This window comes from Oncorhynchus keta, chromosome 17 (genome assembly GCF_023373465.1).
Source record: "Oncorhynchus keta strain PuntledgeMale-10-30-2019 chromosome 17, Oket_V2, whole genome shotgun sequence".
NCBI lineage: Eukaryota > Metazoa > Chordata > Actinopteri > Salmoniformes > Salmonidae > Oncorhynchus > Oncorhynchus keta.
In genome coordinates, this window is record NC_068437.1 from 11174200 (window position 1) to 11195382 (window position 21183).

Sequence of the window (21183 nt, forward strand, 5' to 3'; positions counted from 1 at the left end):
TCGAACAGTGTTTCCTCCAACACATTGGTGTGGCTGAAATCCGGGTTAAGTGAGCAGTGTGATAAGAAGTAGGCGGCCAGGCAGGTCATGTTTTGGATGAGGCGTGACCCTTCTCCTCTACCCGAGCCAAGAAACCTAATTCGGGGAGAAAAGGGGGTGAACAAAAATAAGCTGGTGGCCATACCACCTGGGACGCAGTGGTGTAAAATTACTTTGAAGTACTACGTACGTTTTTTTATTGGTATCTGTACTTCAATTGACTATTTATATTTTTTTGGCAACTTTTACTTCACTACATTCCTGACACCTGAAAGTACTTGTTACATTTTGAATGCTTAGCAGAACAGACAAAACGTCCTATTCACACACTTATCAAGGGAAAACCCTTGGTCAAACCTACTGCCTCTGATCTGTCGGATTCACTAAATACAAATGCTTCATTTGTAAATGGTGTCTAAGTGTTGGAGTGTGGCCCCGGCTATCTGTAATAAAAAATAATAAAAACGGTGCCGTCTAGTTTGCTTAATATAAGCAATTTGAAAGGATTTGTACTTTTACTTTTGATACTTAAGTATATTTGATCAATTACATTTACTTTTGATACTTAAGTATATTTCAAACCAAATACTTCTAGACTTTTACTCAAGTAGTATTTTACTGGATGACTTTCACTTCAGTCATTTTCTATAAAGGTATCTTTACTTTTACTCAAGTATGTAAATGTGTTACTTTTTCCACCACTGCTGGAAGGGAGACCGCCTGGGAATACCAGGTGCCGTAAGTTCCTCCCCAAAATGTCTGGATGTTTTTGCCCTGCTTTTATCTTAATTCTGATTGTACGTTGTTTAAGATGGCCGAGGGTTGTGGGTGGGTATGTGTATGTATGCGTGTGTGTTGTGTGGTGGGGGTAGGCAAACTAAGAGACATACATAACATGTTTGTGTGTGTGTGAGAGAGTGCACGTAAACGCAAGGAATTTGAGTCAAATGAGGAGTGTCTGTCTATACAGTGAACTTTGTCATCCAGGTTTGGAAATAAAATCTTTATCCACATGGTGGCAATGTTGTACAGACAAAGCTCTGTGGTACACTTCCCACTGCTACTCTAAACCATTTTGACCTTGTGTCTTTGAGCAGTGGTGCCAGTGACCTAGCATATATTAATTAGTGCCCAAATATACTGTGGATGAAATTTCTAAATTTTGAATTCATATTAGCACAAGATGTTACCTTAAAACAAATAACCTGTACAACTCAGCCTTTTGAAGGATTTGAAAGTCTAGTCCGTAAGAGTAGCGAGCAAATGACAACACAGGGCACGCAAACAGAAAAACATTGAAGTAATTGGCACTTTTTGCTTTTATGTCTCAGCTTGAGTAGAATCGTTTGAGGGAGCTCATACAATCTATCCCTCATAGATTCACCTGTCAGTCCTTTCCTGAAGACCATCACTATGAGCTTCATGATAGGGCAACTCCATATTTCTGGCTCCTAATCCGTCACCAGTGTGCCAACACAGCCCATTGAAGCGGAACAATCCACCTCTAACTCCCGTCTTCCTCAGCAATATTCTGCACTGAGATGAACTTCTCATTCATATTTTGCCCCCCGGGTCTACTCCGGGTCTTTTCCTACAATTGTTTCTCATCGTATGGAAGAAGACACTCACATGGCTTGATTTATGGCAGTTTTGTAGCCTAATAACAAATGTCTACTACCTACTTTTTGAAAGGGGCATATATAATAACTTTGTTCTGAAGTTAAGCTGCCCAAAAACGAAGTACTTTTTGTCAGTGTGGATTTTTTCTCCGAGTGCAGTAGACACTCAACCAAGCTCCACGACCATGGAGGTTAAACTTCATCGTGATCATTTGTGATATTTTAGGGCTCTATTCGATATGTATCGCTGAAGCATTGCAGATTGCGCAACAGAAATGATAAGGTCATTTCCGACTGAGCCGACATATGCAGCGTTTACCAAAGGAATGCAGTCTCCGCTGACGCGGAAACATTGCCTTTAAATTTCAATCAAGCTGTAACGCTGAACTTCCACGAATTGAATAGAGCCCTTACTGTTTTAACCACCTGCTCCAGCAGACGTAAACAAACAGTTTCCAACCAATGAGATAAAAAGGTGGGAATCAGTCTCTTTCCTCCATCACCCGGCAACTGCGACAGGTGTGGTTGTCGCGGCTGAGCGGTGGCTTGCGTTCGGTTCGTAGCATCAACTTCAGCAACAGTTCCCCCCTGGAGGCATTGGATCTAATCTGGGGCCCATTGTCGTTCTTGTTCTGTCTGGCGTTTCTACACCTGACTGCCTCCGTTCTCCAAGCTGCTCTTTGAGCAAACACAGACGCCGGTGTGGCATCATTAATCAGGGAATGGGATTGTATTTGTCTTTCATGGCTGCCACTGGGTTGAGATACTTTGTGTTTTTTGTGTATTCTCAAAAGGGGGGGGGACACAGAAAATACTGTTTATATAGGTCGAAAAGCACGAGAACTTGCAGGCGTGCACACTATGCATTCAAACACACACACACACACACACACACACACACACACACACACACACACACACACACACACACACACACACACACACACCACACGCACATCAACTGTGTCTCGGTCCAGTGGTCTCTTACCAACCTAAAATTCTTACTTGCAGAGCAAATTGAAACGCAACATTACATAAATCAATCTGCAAAGAGCCTATGGTGAGCAGCGAAATAAACGCTCCTTTGTACGGTGTCTGTGAGCTCCTGATCAGCGAGCATCGCTTACATGGCCAAGTCTCCCGCTACTATCATTGTTAGCATGTTTTCACCTGTGAAAATAAACTTGCGCCCCTGTGAAAATAAGCCATGCCTGTGTGAGGCCTACAGTCCCAGTGTGTATTAGTGGAGCATTATACCTGCCCACAGGGAGACTAAACATCTCCCACCAAAGCTCTCACTCCAGCAGACCAATGGAAAGAAGTCTGTGTCTGTCTGTCTCTCAGCCTGTCTGGTCTGCCTGTCTGCTTATCCTCTGCTGCTTATTAGTACAGACATTTTAGTGTATGGATGTACAGTACCAGTCAAACGTTTGGACACGCCTTATTCAAGGGTTTTTCTTCATTTTAGACTATTTTAGAGTGATGGAGTGAGATGGTTTGGGATGAGTTGGACTGCAGAGTCAAGGAAAAGCAGCCAACAAGTGCTCAGCATTTGTGGGAACTCCTTCAAGACTGTCGGAAAAGCATTCCAGGTGAAGCTGGTTGAGAGAATGCAAAGAGTGTGCAAAGCTGTCATCAAGGCAAAGGGTGGCTTACTTTGAAGAATCTAAATATAAAGTATATTTTGATTTGTTTAGCACTTTTTTGAATACTACATGATTCCATATGTATTGTTTCACAGTGTTGATATCTTCACTATTATTCTACAATGTAGAAAATAGTAAAAATAAAGAAAAACCCTGCAATGAGTAGGTGTGTCCACATTTTTTAAATATTTATTTATTTTGTTACTTTTACCCCTTTTCCTCCCCAATTTCGTAGTTACAGTCTTGTCTCATCGCTGCAACTCCCGTACGGACTCAGGAGAGGCGAAGGTCGAGAGCCGTGCATCCTCCGAAACACAACCCAACCAAGCCGCACTGCTTCTTGACACAATGCCCACTTAACCTAGAAGCCAGCCACACCAATGCGTCGGAGGAAACACTGTGCATGGCAACCGTGTCAGCGTGCACTGCGCCCGGCCCGCCACAGGAGTCACTAGTGTGCGAAGGGACAAGGATATCCCTGCCGGCCAAACCCTTCCCTAACCCAGGCGGCGCTGGGCCAATAGTGTGCCGCCCCATGGGTCTCCCGGGCGCAGCCGGCTGCGACAGAGCCTGGACTTGAACCCAGAAACTCTAGTGGCACAGCTAGCATCACCTTAGACCACTGCGCAACTCGGGAGGCCTAGGTGTGTCCAGACTTATGACTGGTACTGTATGTGTGTCAGTTTGTATCTGCATCCATACGTTTCTGTGTAAATCCTTTTGTTTGTGTATCAGACACCAGTAGTGGTGTCCAACCACACCCCCAACCAGCACCTGGGCAGCTTTCTGGAGTGCATGCAGGACATATTCCACTGCCCACATCGGTGAGTACCAACCTCTGAATGTGTGTGTGCGCTAGTGTCTACATGTTTAAACGCTGCACTACAGTACCTTCTCTAGCTGGTTGATGCCCTCCTCCACGCAACATATGGAGGCCACCGTCCTCAGGGCATGTGCGTAGAGGTCGCTGAAGCAGTCCTGCCGGCAGATCTTAAACAGGGCCACCACAGCGCCCTCCTGTGGACAGACAAAAACAACACCATTAGCATCATTAGCATCGCAAACAACGCTCAGTGCTAAACAAGCTAGCCTGAGCTTATGTTAAACATGGTTTGATATGTTCAAGGGTCCGAGCACAAGGTTTTGACATGCTTCCTATAATGGTTGTTTATGTCGTTTGCATTGCAGATTGGGGTAAGCAAACATAAGCAGTCCGGTCATTTCCACACGCAGCCATTTCCTCTCACAAAAACACTTGCTGGCAGAATTCTATTCACCATGGAGATTGATAGAATTACCTGCAAGACAAGGCCCTGTAACTACCACCATTATCCTAATAAGGCCCATTATAGGAGGTGGTGGTATGTCTCATGCACAGATAGGGCCACACAGCCAAGCCTGGAGTGGCTAATCGTCCTGCCCCTACACCCTAAACACTCTTACCTTCTCTGCCCACGCAATACATTCCCTAGAAAACCAAACATTTTAGCCAATCCCCGAGCAGCATTCTTCATTCAATCTTACACCCATTCTAAAGAGCGAAACTCCAAAACAAGTTATTATTTGTCAATCTAATGGAGGAGGGCTGTAATCGTTTCATCACTTTTCTGTGACGCAGTTGTTGATGTTAGCCCTCAGAGGTTTCATGCATTTTTTCAATTTAATTGAACCTTTTGAGGTTTTGAGGAGAGGAAAGAGGTTTACCCATTTGCTTTATATGTGTATATTTAAATATTTCATATTATATATTTAAATATCACATTATACAACTCAATGGCGTTCTGACGTGTGTTTGTGAGAGTGGATTCAGAAGGGGAAAAAAAGGCATTACAGTAGACTTACCACACATGCAAGTGTATGAAGTATAGCACGAGACTAACTCATGAAACAGCTGATCTACATTTATGATGTAAAGCCTGCATGGCCGTCGCCTTTGAAGGAGTTGAAAAAGACTGAACTCCATCTAAATCAATCAAGGAAATGGTGCCTCTCCAACACAAGGTTTGAATGAATCCATGATTCATCCACGTTTTATCCATGAAGCTGTCTTTGACATGTTAACATATGGTTTGTCTCTGGGAAGCCTAATGATACATTTTAGCGAATAGAGACAGAAAGAGAGCGAGAGAACACAGCCTCTGTCCTTACATGGTGCAATCTTAGTAATGGATTTGAAAACTCTGTGGGAACCCCCGCATGGTTTGAACAGGACTCACGAGACGATTGCGTGCTACAATTATAACTACATTATGCTTTCATGCCCCAGCTCTTTCTTCGTTTCAAACGGCTGCAGGAGAGCCAAGATGTAGATTTGTGGAATCTGCAGATTGTGTATATGCACCAAAACACAGCTCTGTCTATTCTCCTCATACTAAAGCAAATGTCTTTCTTTCATGGCTCAATTCATATTTAGGCTAAGGGCCAGACTCATGCGTGAGTCTGGCAAGGAAGCAGGGTGTGCATTGACATGAGTGAGCGCTGCCTGTATATACTGTGCAGAATGAGCAGACCTAGAATACATAATGGATTGGTGGGAGGATTTAACCAACGGTGATTGAAACACCAACAGACAATTAATTATACAGTAACATACTCCAGGCTAAAAAACAGACAGGCTGGGCTTCGCACACACCCTCATCTCATGGAGTCAAGTTAGCTCCCTGGACACCTGATTGGGTTCCAGTACACTCACCGGACCTGCTGCATCCGGGCTTCTCATCTCGCCACAGCCAGACTTTATGCAGACCGTTATGCAGCACATCGTAGACTAAAAGCACATCTATCAACAGTTCCAGGAAAGCAGGGGGACAGAGGGGAGAGGAAATAGATGGCAAATGGCAGATATTCAACAGCTAAAAAGAAGGGGGATGTCAGCGCTACCAAGGCACAAAGATGACAGAGGAGCTTGGCCATCCACCCGAGAGACAAAGGCTTTCGAAAGAAAGCCGAGTAATTACATTCAGATGCCAACAGATGTTTTTATTCATTAGCCCCATTGGCAGCCATGATTTCTTAACCAGCCCTCTGAGGGTTCTCAGAGTGGAGAGAGAGAGATGCTGTATGGGGGAAGGTAGAGCGGAGTGATAGGTAAAACAGTGGCAGGGAGGCGGTGTGATCAATGCCCAGTCCTAATGGTAACTGACACTATTGATCTCATCTGGCAATGAGGGAGGTGTGTGTGTGTGTGTGTGTGGGGGGGGGGGGGGGCTCAGTCTCCCACCCGGAAAATTCTTATCAAGAGCATCCTGGAAGCGTCTGGTTGGCTAATGGCCACATGGACATAGTGTCTGGCCTGTCCTCTCTTATCTCCTGGAGCAAATTACTCTTTAGCTATAGAGCTTATTATGGTGGATGGGTTCCCAATCCCAAATAAATCCCTAGCCCCTTTACGACCTGCAAGGAAGAGTGAACAGGGACATACAGGGGCCCAGGGATCTGTTTTGGATCGGGCCAAGGGTTCATGTGGAAGGATGGGGAAGTTGATGGCAGAGAGAGGTGGGACTGTGTTAACATGGGGATGTAGCAGGGCCATGTTCATTTGGCACAAAACAGAAGAAAACAGACTGAGACAGGGAGGGACTACTTGCACTTGTCCAATAAGAAACGCTCTATTTCTGTTGCAAAAGTTTTTTTGGGGGGGGTGGGGGAATCTGTTGCGTGTCCTAATGAAAATGACCTAGACCATCATCCCCTCACATAATGGTCTTCCTGTGTGTATGCAGACACAAGGGTGCGTCTGCCTGAGGGGTGTGTCTCACCTTGGCGATGATTCTGCAGAGCTGCGGGCCGTCCTGGGTGAGGGAAAGCAGGTTGCTGATGGCACTGCCGATGGTGTACACACTGTCTGATGACTCAATCTGCCTGATCAGGATCTGGAGAGGACCCCGGGACCGACACACACACACACACATACACACGGAAGTCACTGAGATTGACATCTCTTTTCAGCAAGTGGGAAGCAGCAAGTTCAATTTCAATGAAAGGAGGAAGTTTTGGAAGATCAATAGTAGCACTAATTAATGACTGTATTGTGGATCGCACTGTGGTTAAGTTTATATGCTATATTATATACAACAAACTCAGCGTCATTTCATTATCTGAATACAGGTTTAATTTTCTATTGAACTCAGTACGCAATTCCTTATTACCAGTTCATACTCCACACTATTGTGATCATTCAAATAGAGGCGAAAGTCTAAACCAGTGATGCAGGAATGATGTAATCCCATATTATAGTGGCGGCTATATTAGACTTGGTAAATGTTTACCTTTGCATTCGCCCTTCCTGAACTGTTCTGGTTTGTTTTTAGTCTCTATAACAATACATCAGGGAGACTAACGAGCTAGCCAGGAATGGGTCTGATTGTGGAGTGTTTGTGTGAGTGGCTATCTATCAACCACGTCAAGAATGAGTAAGGCATGAACACATCATTGTCCTTTTCTGTCCGTCAACGATACAAGTCAAGTCAACTATTCTCTAACAAATTTGCCCATCAAAAGTTGACAGTTTATGGGGGGGGGTTTTTGTCGGACAGTCGTTCGTTGTCATTCATCCGGCAACGGATGACTTCTATTGAGTAAGCATTGGCTCCATTCGAAATTCTAGGAATCTAAATCCCAGGAATTCTGGGTGTAGTCAAAGCCTCATACCTGGATCTCATTGGCCAGGGCCATGTCAATCATGTGGCTGAACGAATCGCTGACATCAGTGAGGATCTCGTGAATGGCCTCCCTCATGGACTTCAGGAAGAATTCATCCTCGGTATGAAGGCATCTGGAGAAGAGAGGGCAATGGTTTGGGTAAACCTTGAACATAAACACGTATTTAGCTACTGTGTTCAAATGTGTACGACAATATTCAGAGGTCATTAAGAGTTTTTGTGTGAATGTTTTACCTCTCTGTTATGGTGGTCAGCTCCATGCACTTCTCAAGCAAAGACTTCTCATACTGCACTCAAAGAGGAGAGACACATTTCAAGTTCCAATAAGACAAACACACATTAGACACAGACAGTAGAACACTCACACGCACACACAGACAATACACACACACAAACGCACACACAGACAGTAAAACACCCACACACAGACAGTAAAACACCAACACACAGACAGTGCACACGCACGCACACAGAGACAGTAAAACACCCACACACAGACAGGACAAACATACACACACACACAGGCAGTAAAACACCCACACACAGACAGTACAAACATACACACACAAAGCCGAAGCTAATGCAATTCTCCAGTCACGGCGGATGATCAGCTATATGTAACAGAAGCGGAACCTTCACATCATCATGTTAAAACGGATGAAGTGGGTGTACTCCGTATCATACGTTGCAAGTGTGATTCCATTCGACGGGAAACCTGCATGAACTGCTTTGGGGAAAGGGCCATCAGTGGCGGCTCATTCGTGTCTTCAACAGCCCGTCCGAGATGGAACCAGACGGGTGGCTCTCAGAGACTCATTTTAATATCATATTTGTCTGAATTTCGCTCTGGGCATGAATAGCGTACGGGACCTATAATAGGGACTATTTACATGCGGCAAATGTACAAGAGAGTATTCCGGAAGTCTTTATTCATTTGTCCCTCTGGTGTTACTGACTAAGAGCCAAGCAAATGCAAATACAGTAGAATCACACAGACAGAAGATGGAAGCGCGTAGTTTTGAGTCAACAATACTCCTTTTGTGTTAAACGAGTGAGTGAAGGAAACTCCTTTAAAAAAAGCCGGTTCTCATCCCCCCCCAGAAGAAGGCCACCCACTGGGCACACACTGGATGAATCAATGTTGTTTCCACGTCATTGCAATTAAATGAAATTGAACCAACGTGGAATAGACAATGGGCAGTGCCACAAACACCGAACCTTCTCTCTAGAGTTTTAGACCACCCCTCCATCCTCCACTTGCTCAACCAGCCCAGTCCACCCCTCCTCCATCCTCACCTTCTGCATCTCTGCGGGGGTGTTGCGAGCGGTGCTATACTCATGCACCAGCGAGCGCACGTGGCAGTTTGCCCGGACGGCGGTGCTGTGGACCCGCTGCCAGCGGCCCTTCTCCAGCCGCTGGAACATCTTGCCCAGCTCGGTGCTGACCACCAGCGCCCGCCGCAACAGCGTCTGCAGGTTGTTGCGGGCCACGTGGTCCCCTGTGGCCACGATGAGTTCGCCCTGGGTGTCCTCCTCCACGCCGATGGGCTTGGCCTGCAGCACGCACATGCACTCCACCTCCGTCATGTGACGCAGGTCCTCCATCCAGCGCTGCACCGAGTCCACCTGGAGCGAGTGCATCCTGCTGCATGCACACACGTACGTACAGGCACACACAAGCACAAACGGGTAATGTGAGTATGGAGCAGTGGTCACCAACCTTTTCTGAGTCAAGATCACTTTCTGAGTCAAAATGCAAGTCGAGATCTACCTCTTTGATTTTCTTTTACATGACTTTAAAAAAATGTAAGCCTATGCAACATTAACCAATTAAAAACTGTTCTGTGCCAATGAGGTTTATGCAGTAGGCTATAGGCCCAATACATTATCACTTTTTATTGACTATGCTTGAATTGCCCTGCCAATGTTGTTATTCTCCGACCATTTAGAAATTAAATGTAAAAAAATGTAGGTATATGATCGCACTGGTAATAGATCATTTGTTATATTTCTTGTGTAGCACAGCTAAGTGAGCATAAGAATTGACGTTTTGTTTATGGGCTGATGGCCTACATCTGATGGTTAGTCTGAGCAGAGGAGCAGCGGTGAGGCTGCCTCTCACCCGACTCGCCGCCCCTCCGCCCTCCGTCCCTCCACTGAGAAAAGGGGACGCGGTCTTCCAGCTGATTGCGAAATTAAAGTTGCTCTGCCTCATGCACTAATTCATGTTGTTACTCCAATGACCAGAGAAAGTGAGATATTCCTCGCTATTAAAAAAGCCACAAGCCACGAATAATAACATAGCAAGCTTATCGGAACACTTTGCTCTACTTATTCATTGCAGCTGCAGTGCTGGTTGTGGCGTGTGGAAGTAGGGAGAATGCACATTTTATGGTTCATAAAGATGTTGAACAAAGTGTTGAAAGTGCTGAGTAAGAACGTGAAGTTACACATAAAAACAGCAGCTCTTTGCTGTATTCGCTGAGTCTCTCTCTTGTCGTGGTTTTACATGTTTTGAAATCTCACAGTATCAACTTTGCTGTGCGTTCGAGGGTTCTTTTTACAGTCTACGGCTCGAGGAAACTGTGCAGACACAGCGATCTGAGCTATCTGATTGGCCAGCGGTAGGCCTTTAGGTGCATTTGATTTGCTCCCTGGGCCTGCCGGGTAGGCGGAGTTCCACTTCCAGACACATGAATGGTTTGAAATGCGAACATTTTGTTTTGCCGGCTCCAGGGCTGCTGAATCAAGTGCACCTACCTCCAACAGACGAATACAAAAAAAGGCTTTATTGGGTTTTTTACAAAAGAAATTGGTGATCGACTCGGAATACCTTGGTTGGTGACCAGTGGTTTAGAGCATGCACATCTACTTTTGGTAGTCATGATAGAGATAGTATCACATATTTGTAACTTGTCCCAATATTGCTACTCCAATGAAACAACCATACTCGGATATCCTCACACAGGTACGGGCCGAGACGGTTCAAATCTAGGTGTGTTTTTGTTTTCGAAACTTTAGCCTAGCCATAACCTTAACCACTTGCTAGCATGCCTAAACCTAACCTTTCCCTAACATGCCTAAACTTAACCTGGTGCGCTTGCATTTACTGTAAAAAAAAAAAGTGTCACGCCCTGACCTTAGTATTCTTTGTTTTCTTTATTATTTTGGTTAGGTCAGGGTGTGACATGGGTGATGTATGTTTTTTTTGTTCCTGTCTAGGGGTTTTGTATGTCTATGCGTGTTTACTAGTCTAGCTGTTATGTATGTCTATGGTTGCTTAGATTGGTTCTCAAATAGAGGCAGCTGTTTATCGTTGTGTCTGATTGGGAACCATATTTAGGCAGCCATATTCTTTGGGTATTTCGTAGGTTATTATCTATGTCTATGTGTTAGTTGCCTGTGTCAGCACTATATTTAGCTTCACGCTCATTTTGTTGTTTTGTATAGTTTGGTTAGTGTTCCTCTTCATTAATAAATTATTAAGGGATTTTTAATCAATAATGACTAATTATGTATACATTTCAATCAGGACTGACAAATCAGAATACTATCATGTTACTGTATATGTATGAATTTTCTTTTAATCCTAGTACTGAATATAATGTGTGTAATTATAATCAAGAATTAGAACAATGACTGTCTGTTCCTTGGTAGAAACGAATGAACTTATCGTCAGACTGGCTAGAATGCTTATCTACACAGGGAGGCTTTGGCCTGGTCATAAATTATCTATACTGTGGGGGTAGATGTAGGAAGGCTTGAGAACTATACTGCCATTGTACCGGAGTGGAGGAGGGACGGGACAGTTTGAAACCTAATGACGTCATTTTCAGTTTATAACCTGTTGTAAATTGTATCATGTTCAGTACTCTCGAGAATAAACGCTAGTGCTCTCCGCCCATTTTATGCAAATAAGTTTCTTACAAATCCTTAGAAATGGGCTGAGTGTATTAATTTAATTGGGTATTAAACATATAGGAATTTAATTCCTCTAACATAAATAGAAGATGTATTCATATCCTGCTGCGCCTTGGTCTCCTCCGTACAACGAACGTGACAGAATAACCCACCATAAAAGGACCAAGCAGCGTGATAAGGAGGAACAGCGCTTTGTGGAATCATGGACTCGGGATGAAATACTGGACGGTAAAACATTCTGTACCTGGGAGGAGGTAATGGCAGGGGACAAGACCATGCCATGGAAGTAGGGGGAGAGAGCACAGGAGGAACGGCGACGATATATGGGTACACGGCTAGCATGGAAGCTCGAGAGGCAGCCCCAATAAAAAAAATTTGGGGGCACACGAGGAGATTGGCTGAGTCAGGTAGGAGACCTGAGCCAACTCCTCGTGCTTACCGTGGGGGGCGTGTAAATGGTCAGGCACCGTGTTATGCAGAGATGCGCACGGTGTCTCCAGTGCACATTTCTAGCCAGGTGCACTCTATTCCAGCTCCTCGCATTTGCCGGGCTAGAATGGGCATCCAGCCAGGAAGGAGGGTGCCTGCTCAGCGCTCCTGGTCTCCAGTATACCTCCATGGACCAGGATATCCGGCGCCGGCTCTGCGTACTGTGAGTCTGCACAGCCCAGTGCATCCTGTGCCAGCGCCCTGCATTTGCAGGGCAAGTATAAACATCCAGCCATGACAGGTTGTGTCAGCTCTACACTCCAGACCTCCAGTGCGCCTCCACAGTCCAGTACATTCTGTGCCTGCTCCCCACACTCACCCTGAGGTGCGTGTCCCCAGCCCAGAACCACCAGTGCCAACACCACGCACCAGGCCTCCAGTGCGTCTCCAGAGCCCTGTACGCCCTGTTCCTCCTCCCTGCACTCGCCCTGAGGTGCGTGTCCTCAGCCCGGTACCACCAGTGCCGGCACCACGCACCAGGCCTCCAGTGCGTCTCCAGGGTCCAGTACTCCCTGTTCCTGCTCCTCGCACTCGTCCTGAGGTGCGTGTCCCCAGCCCGGTACCACCAGTGCCGGCACCATGGCCTATAGTGCGCCTCGCCAGTCCAGAGTGTCCGGCGACAGTACCCAGTCCAGAGCGTCCGGCAAGAGTACCCAGCCCAGAGAGTCCGGCGACGGTCTACAGACCGGAACCTCCTACGACGGGCCGCAGAGCGGAACCTCCTACGACGGGCCGCAGACCGGAACATCCTACGACGGGCCGCAGACCGGAACATCCTACGACGGGCCGCAGACCGGAACCTCCTATGACGGGCCGCAGACCGAAACCTACACCGACGGGCCGCAGACCGGAACCTACCACTACAGGTCGCAGTCCGGAACCTACCACGACGGGTCGCACACCTGAAACCTCCTATGACAGGCCGCAGACCGGAACCTACCACGACGGGTCACAGTCCGGATCCGCCAGAGTCTCCCTCCAGTCCGGATCCGCCAGAGTCTCCCTCCAGTCCGGATCCGCCAGAGTCTCCCTCCAGTCCAGATCCGCCAGAATCTCCCTCCAATCCAGAGGCGCCACTCACTCCAGACTCAGTCCAGTGGCGTCCTCTAGTCCGTGATCAGCGGTGAGGGTTCCCGCTCCAGAGATATTAAGTAAGTGTGACGAGTCAGAAGTGGAGCGGGGTCCACGTCACGAGCCAGAACCACCACCTTTGAGTTATGCCCACCCAGACCCTCCCATATAGGCTTAGGTGTGAGTCCGCACCTTTGGGGGGGTACTGTCACGCCCTGACCTTAGTATTCTTTGTTTTCTTTATTATTTTGGTTAGGTCAGGGTGTGACATGGGTGATGTATATGTTTTTGACCCTGTCTAGGGGTTTTGTATGTCTATGGGTGTTTACTAGTCTAGGTGTTATGTATGTCTATGGTTGTCTAGATTGGTTCTCAATTAGAGGCAGCTGTTTATCGTTGTCTCTGATTGGGAACCATATTTAGGCAGCCATATTCCTTGGGTATTTCGTGGGTTATTGTCTATGTCTATGTATTAGTTGCCTGTGTCAGCACTATATTTAGCTTCACGTTCGTTTTGTTGTTTTGTATAGTTTGTTTAGTGTTCGTCTTCATTAATAAATAGAGGATGTATTCCTATCACACTGCGCCTTGGTCTCCTCCGTACAACGAACATGACAAAAAGGCTGTTACGAATTGGAATCAGACAATATTTATGTTTCTTGTGAGACGGAGTTGATTCTTCCATATCCATACAAAACATATAGACTGATTGCCCATGAAATGAGATCTCGTCAATGCTGCCCTAGCCTTTAGTTGATATCCCCAAGAGCAGCCAAGTTTTCCAATCAAATACCCAGGGATCTCAGAATCAATAGTGTGGGAGCGAGGTCAAATACCCACCAATAACTGGTGGTGTTGGGACTCGTTAGTCAAACCTATTATTTCACCTCGGTGGAGAGACTGCATTATCCACTGGGTCGAAAAAAACAAACAAAAACCACTGAGCACACACTGGTTAAATCGATGAAATTACGTTGAACCAATGTGGAATAGACGTTGAATTGACGTCTGTGCCCAGTGGGTTCTTTCTCTTCAGGCTTATTGAACCTAATGAACGTGGGCTTACTGGAGGCTTTCAGAGGGGTTTCTCCGGATGAGTGAAATCTACCCAGCGTTAAGGAGGCTGAGAGGTCTATCGCTACAACGCCCTCCTCTGCTTTGAGTAAACAAGAGGGTGGAGGTTCACCAATCTGTATTCTACGCCAAGCTTTCCCAAACTCGGTCCTCAGCTTGATGATGAGTTCATTGAATCAGCTGTCTAGTGCTAGGTGAAAAACCAAAACGTGCAGCTCTTGGGGTCCCCAGGACTGAGTTTAGGAGATGCAGTTCTACACGAAACTCTAGACTATCTGGCATTCATGGTAAATACTGAGTCAATTAGTTAATCTGGATATTGCATCAGGGTTAGGGTTGCAAAGGGAGGGTATATTACTGGAAACTTTCGAAGCTTACGTATATTTCAAGGATTTTATGTAATCTATCACAACACATCTATAGTGGCCCTTTTGGGTACTTCAGATTTGTACAAGTGTCTAATTATCTCTGGCCCTCTGTGGCCTTTTATCACATGGTTTATATTTAGAACAATGTTTTACATCTTTGTCATTCCATTTTTTTCTTTCATGTTGAAATAATATTATTACATTATTTCATATATTCATATATGTGATGAGGCTCAAACAAAAGTCATTGCAGCCAAGATTATAATAAATTGTTCCAAGTAGAGGTTTGCGGCACTAATTCCAAAAATAGTCCAGGTAAAAATATATCCACAGGGACAACGCGCAGGATATCAAAGTTATATGCGTAGTATTTTGATTTATTTAGAGCCAGCACATAAACACCCAAAAGACCAAGTCGAAATGTTGGGTGTAATGTATAATGCCATAGTTCACGTCAAACTCATTCCACGGAGGGCCGAGTGTCTTGCGGGGTTTTCGCTCCACCCTTGTACTTGATTGATGAATTAAGGTCACAAATTAGTACGGAATTCCCCTCACCTGGTTGTCTTGGTCTTAATTGAAAGGAAAAAACTCAAATCCACATACACTCAGCCCTCCGTGGAATGAGTTTGACACCCATGCCATAGTTGATTAGATGCTTTAATAATTTATACTTGAATAACGTTTTAAAAATGTATCCATATAGCGTTTTATATCTATGTCCAAATTGACCATGAGTTTCTAGTAGATAGACCATATGGTTCAAGAGAAAATAGCCTAATCAATTAAACAAGTTCAGAGAGTGCCTTAGATTTTCGTTTAATTACCAAAATTACGGAAGATTCGGTAACTTTGGTAAAATACCGGAAGCTTTGCATCTTGTGTTGACAAAGATCTCTAATAATACCCCAAGCTCATTGGGTGTTTGGGTGCTAAAAGGAAGCGTCATTGTGTGCGAACTTTAAACAAACAAAAATCCAATTTGAATAGTCAAAGCCTGCCTTTGAGACAAATGTAGAGCTGAGTCACTGTGGGACCATGGTGATGATGGATGATGATGATGTATGTCTATTGTCTGGTATCATTCATTTTATTGACCCATAGGAACAAACAATGCCTGTATTCTGTCTTTCCGCACGTATCGAGTTTCAGCTTTTAACACAGAGCTGGGTAAATATTGTCGTGCCATTGAGAAGGCACGTTTGCAATCGAGAGTATTTTCAATATCAGTCACTATGAGTGTGCCTGTTTACTAAAGAAAACCATCCATTTGTTTTATGAGGTCAGCAGTGGTGTGGTATCTGATTCCATCAAACTATTGTCTGAGGCAGACGGAAATGAGTCATCATCCAATGACACATAATTGAATGTACCCCCTTTTGGAATATCTACAGTTCGATTGAGTTAATGGTTAAAATAACTATACTCAACTATAAACAAGTGTCATGTTTTCATTATCACTACAGAATGGCAACTATGTTGTAAATACAAGTGTAGGCATTCTCCCTTTTTCTAAATGTTTCTCTCTTTTTCTCTCTTTTTCTCTCTCTCTCTCTCTCTCACACACACACACACACACACACACACACACACACACACACACACACACACACACACACACACACACACACACACACACACACACACACACACACACACACACACACACACATAAAATCAAATCCTAACTCTTGCACTTTGGGAATTGACATCGTCCTCCGCCCTGTCACTCGTCTCCTCGGTGGGGTGACGTGGGGATGCATTATGGGAAGCTGTAGGCAGAGATTTCCGACATCATCCATAATGATGAGGTTCACCGGTTCAAATAGCTATCCCACAAACCCACTCACTTTGGAGAGGAGATATGCTCTCATTTGCTTCCTAATGAAGAGAGGTGCTACTCTCAAGGTCAAAGGTCACACTCTCAAAAGGTGCCATGTGATTGATTTCCTCAAATGAGAGAGACATGACGAAAATAGGCCCAGCTCTTGAGGAAAAGAGGAGCAGCTCTAACTCTCTCAACTCAAGAGCTGGGCCTTGTCTCTCGGACATGTAAAAGGCAAAAATAAAATGCTTCCTTTGAAGGCCCAGATAGAGCTGCTGATGCCGATAGTGTCTCTAGCCAATTAGCCCCGGAGAGCTGTGTGTGTGTGCGTCCACATTCTAATGGTTTGATGGTTCCCCCACCTTCATGCTGCAGAGACACGACACAGCCATGGTTGCTGAAAACTGCACCCCACCAGGTCACCCCGGCGATCAGATGGGCAACACTCCTGCAGCCCCCCTGGACCCCCCCTCTCGACAGAGTGGACGCTAATTAGTAATGTGTCACGGGTGACGGGGAGATTGGAAGGGTCAGGGGATTTAATTGCCCTGCCATTTGTTTCACAAGCCCTGCAGAGATGCCCTCGCAACATTTTACCAGGTGAACATGACTCAATGGTGTTTTTAAAAAATGACTAAAACAGGAAAATGGCCACGTTTGGATTTCTCCTGCAATATCATGCCATGCTTACATCTTATGCTGGCAATGATCATCTTAAAAGTTTACTGACTGAAATCGCTGTTTTCATTAAACACTATGAGGGACATTTCTCTATCTGTAAAAAGGTCCTCTCAACATGACCATAGCATTTGAAATAAATCACTGAATCTAAAATGGATTGGAGTAGAAAAGCTGGTGATTGTGTCACATGCAACACATTTTCCAGCTGATGTATTTAAATCTGCATTTAAATAATTGCCACCTTCTTACATTGTAAAAAACAAATAGCAAGGAGCTATCATTCCCGCTACAATATTGTGATTATCATCATGATCTGAAGCGAGTCGTTCTAAGGTTCAGACAGAAAATGCACAGTCTGGGAATTTGCTTTTAAAACCCACTTGGCGCACATAGACACAGTACAAGTCCAGATCATTTCGGAATTTAAAAAACTAGAGGTTCCAGAATTACATGAATGTATACACACAAAACCTCCAGTAAAATGACCCTACCTTCGCTGAAGAACATCATAGTAATAATAGGTGTGTTTTCCAAAAGGGAGTGAAAAAGCACACTCCAGTTTGCGGGAGATGACAAATATTTACATAGGGGGCCAGGGATGGGGTCGGCCATGCCGGTGGCTGTGTTATCACAGACCGGGAACTGTGAAGATGAGGCGTCCCTCTCAGCCTCTGGAGGCTGGGGGGACAAGGGAGAGTCGTTTACACAGTGGTTGGAGTGTAAACACACTCGAGGCGCATTGACAGAAATACAGAGACAGAGAGATGGGGCCCCGGTGTCAGCCGGCTCCCGGAGCCTGGAAAACTATGGGCTGAGATACATGGAGACATGATGTATGTTAGTGGGATTGGGCAGTGAGGAGGTGGGGTTATGTTACAGCCTGAATTTAAAATGGATTAAATTGAGATTTTGTGTCACTGTCCTTCACACAATACCCCATAATCTTAAAGTGTTTTTAGGAAAAGCTGAAATGTATTCAACCCCTTTGTTATGGCAAGCCTAAATAAGTTCAGGAGTAAAGATGTGCTTAACAAGTCACACAATGCATTGCAAGGACTCTGTGTGCAATAATAGTGTTTAGCATGATTTTTTAATGACTACCTCATCTCTGTATCCCACACGTACAATTATCTGTAAGGAACCTCAGTCAAGCAGTGAATTTCAAAAACTGATTCAACCACAAAGACCAGGGAGGTTTTCCAATGCCTCACAAAGAAGGGCATCTATTGGTAGATGGAAGAAATATATCACTTTGAACATGGTGAGGTAATTAATTACACTATGGATAGGGTATCAATACACCCAGTCTCTGCAAAGATATAGGCGTCCTTCCTAACTCAATTGCCGGAGAGGAAGGAAAACGCTCAGGGATTTCACCATGAGGCTAATGGTGACTTTAAAACAGTTACAGAGTTTAATGGCTGTGATAGGAGAAAACTGAGGAGGGATCAACAACATTGTAGTTACTCCACAATACTAACTTTGATGACAGAGTGAAAAGAAGGAAGCCTGTACAGAATAAATATATTCCAAAACATGCATCCTGTTTGCAATGAGGCACTAAAGTAAAACTGCAAAAGAAATTGGTAAAGAAATGGGGATTCTAGCATGTATTGACTCAGGGGTGTGAATACCTATGTATATTTATGAGATATTCCTGTATTTCATTTTCAATAAATGTGCAAACATTTCTAAAAACATGTTTTCACTTTGTCATTATGGGGTATTGTGTGTAGATGGGTGGGAAAGAAATCTATTTAATCCATTTTGAATGCAGGCTGTAACACAACAAAATGTGGAATAGGTCAAGAAGTACGAATACTTTCTGAAGGCACTGTACATAAACATTAAAATATTTAACGGTTACATTTATGGAGGATTATCAGTGCTACTTTGAAAATGACATTCTTAAATGCAAAATTGAAATGTTAAAATGAGAAATGCATTTAGGGCCCTCTAAAGGCTAGTACCGGCCCTGTCTGTGTGTGTGTGTGTGTGTCAATGCCCTGTATGAGCCTCTGAGAATGATGCCACAGAGCATAGTACCGGCTAATAGGGCCCAAATGAATCGCGGATAGTAAATAAGCTCCATCATTCCTCCCTGGTTCCATTTGCGCTATAATTGATGTTAATGTGTCCATTGCGTCTGACAACACAATCACAACATACTGTACATTAGAGTAGCGCCATTAAGTTACACGAAGCCCAAAAAATTAATATAGACCATTTCACAGTAGAATAGGCCTTGACTGTGAGCTTTATTCCTAATCTTTATGACTGTGATAGACAGAAATAACAGTGTAATATTATATCATTCGGATTCTGCACACAGAGCATGTCTCGGCACAATGAGCTGAAGAGAAAAGAAAATTGGAGAAATGTATTTCGCACAATGAATTGCGGAGGTGGAAAGGAACTAGCAGTTATAAATAGAGGACAGCAGTCATTTCCAGTGTAGTTTGTAGGTGGAGTATACTATCTAGGGCCCCAATAAGAAAAATTACGTTGACGACAGGTGCATTTTAGGTGTTGAATTAAAAGGTGAAAAGTGTTGCGCTCCACTTTCTGGAGGACCGAGTTTTGAAATCAGTGAAATTAGAGTATGATAGCTAAAACACTTGTCTCTGGATTACATCTTCAATCTAAGGGCAACTATGGCATCCGTGACAGGAAGAAGCGTCCAACCATGATGTATGTGGGTAGGATAGTCTAGCTTGCTATATTTTCAGATATTACACATGTCTAATTTTGACGTAGTCTTTTCCTTTCAAGTTAAAGTGTACTGTTAGCTCGCTAGCTAACATTAGCTGGCTTTCTTGCTAATTTTACGTGTATGATCTTATTATATGTATCTCAGAGCCATTTGCTTGGTTAGATATGGCCTAATGTTAGTTAGCTAACATTGAACTTGGTTGGTTAGCTACCTGCAGATTCATGCAGGGTAGTAATGTCATGAGTTGGGATTATGGTTCATTGTTTAGCTAGCTAGCTACATGTCTTAACAAAAGACTCCACTATGCAAGTAACCATTTCAGAGCACTCTCATCTGAGTGTGCCAGAGCGCAGAATAACTGATGAACGAATGAACGTCCATTGAATATGGCCGGTGTCAGTAAACTTCGGCAAAAAAGCATAATTAAATTGTTGCCTGCAGCACAGGTACAGTCACCAACGCTCTGGGTAACATAAAAACAGCCTAACCAGCTGTTAGGGTGAGTAAAATGGTCAGAATTAGATGTTCTCTCATTTGTGTCTGGAAGTAGCTAGCAAGCTAGTGAATTAGCCAGTTAGCTTGGGTGCTTGACTGCCGTTTCACAACGCTCGAATCAACCCTACACTTGGCCAGAGTGTCCAGTGTTACACTCTGAACGCCCCGAGAGCGAAATACTCTGAATTTACAAACGGACAATCTGACAACACAGTTGCAGTCACCAACGCTTTGGATAACATAAAAACAGTCTAACCAGCTCTGCTAGGACGAGTAATGTTACATTACATTACATTGAAGTCATTTAGCAGACGCTCTTATCCAGAGCGACTTACAAATTGGTGCATTCACCTTATGACATCCAGTGGAACAGCCACTTTACAATAGTGCATCTAAATCTTTTAAGGGGGGGGGGGGTGAGAAGGATTACTTTATCCTATCCTAGGTATTCCTTAAAGAGGTGGGGTTTCAGGTGTCTCCGGAAGGTGGTGATTGACTCCGCTGTCCTGGCGTCGTGAGGGAGTGTGTTCCACCATTGGGGAGCCAGAGCAGCGAACAGTTTTGACTGGGCTGAGCGGGAA

At 44.6% G+C, this 21183-nt stretch overlaps 1 protein-coding gene across 4 annotated transcripts in view; it reads right to left on the reverse strand.

Annotated features, from left to right (window-relative positions):
* LOC118396422 (protein inscuteable homolog) overlaps nt 1-21183 on the reverse strand; it is an 85386-nt gene that overhangs the window by 16326 nt on the left and 47877 nt on the right. For 3 of the 4 annotated variants that reach the window (XM_035790621.2, XM_035790623.1, XM_035790622.2), the window contains exons 3-7: nt 9262-9610; nt 8200-8252; nt 7955-8078; nt 7063-7176; nt 4196-4321 (exon numbers count right to left, since the gene is read on the reverse strand). In XM_035790621.2, coding sequence (XP_035646514.1) covers nt 4196-4321; nt 7063-7176; nt 7955-8078; nt 8200-8252; nt 9262-9610 — 766 coding nt within the window. The remainder of the gene's footprint in view (nt 1-4195; nt 4322-7062; nt 7177-7954; nt 8079-8199; nt 8253-9261; nt 9611-21183) is intronic. The other variant, XM_052465459.1, reaches the window with a different exon arrangement.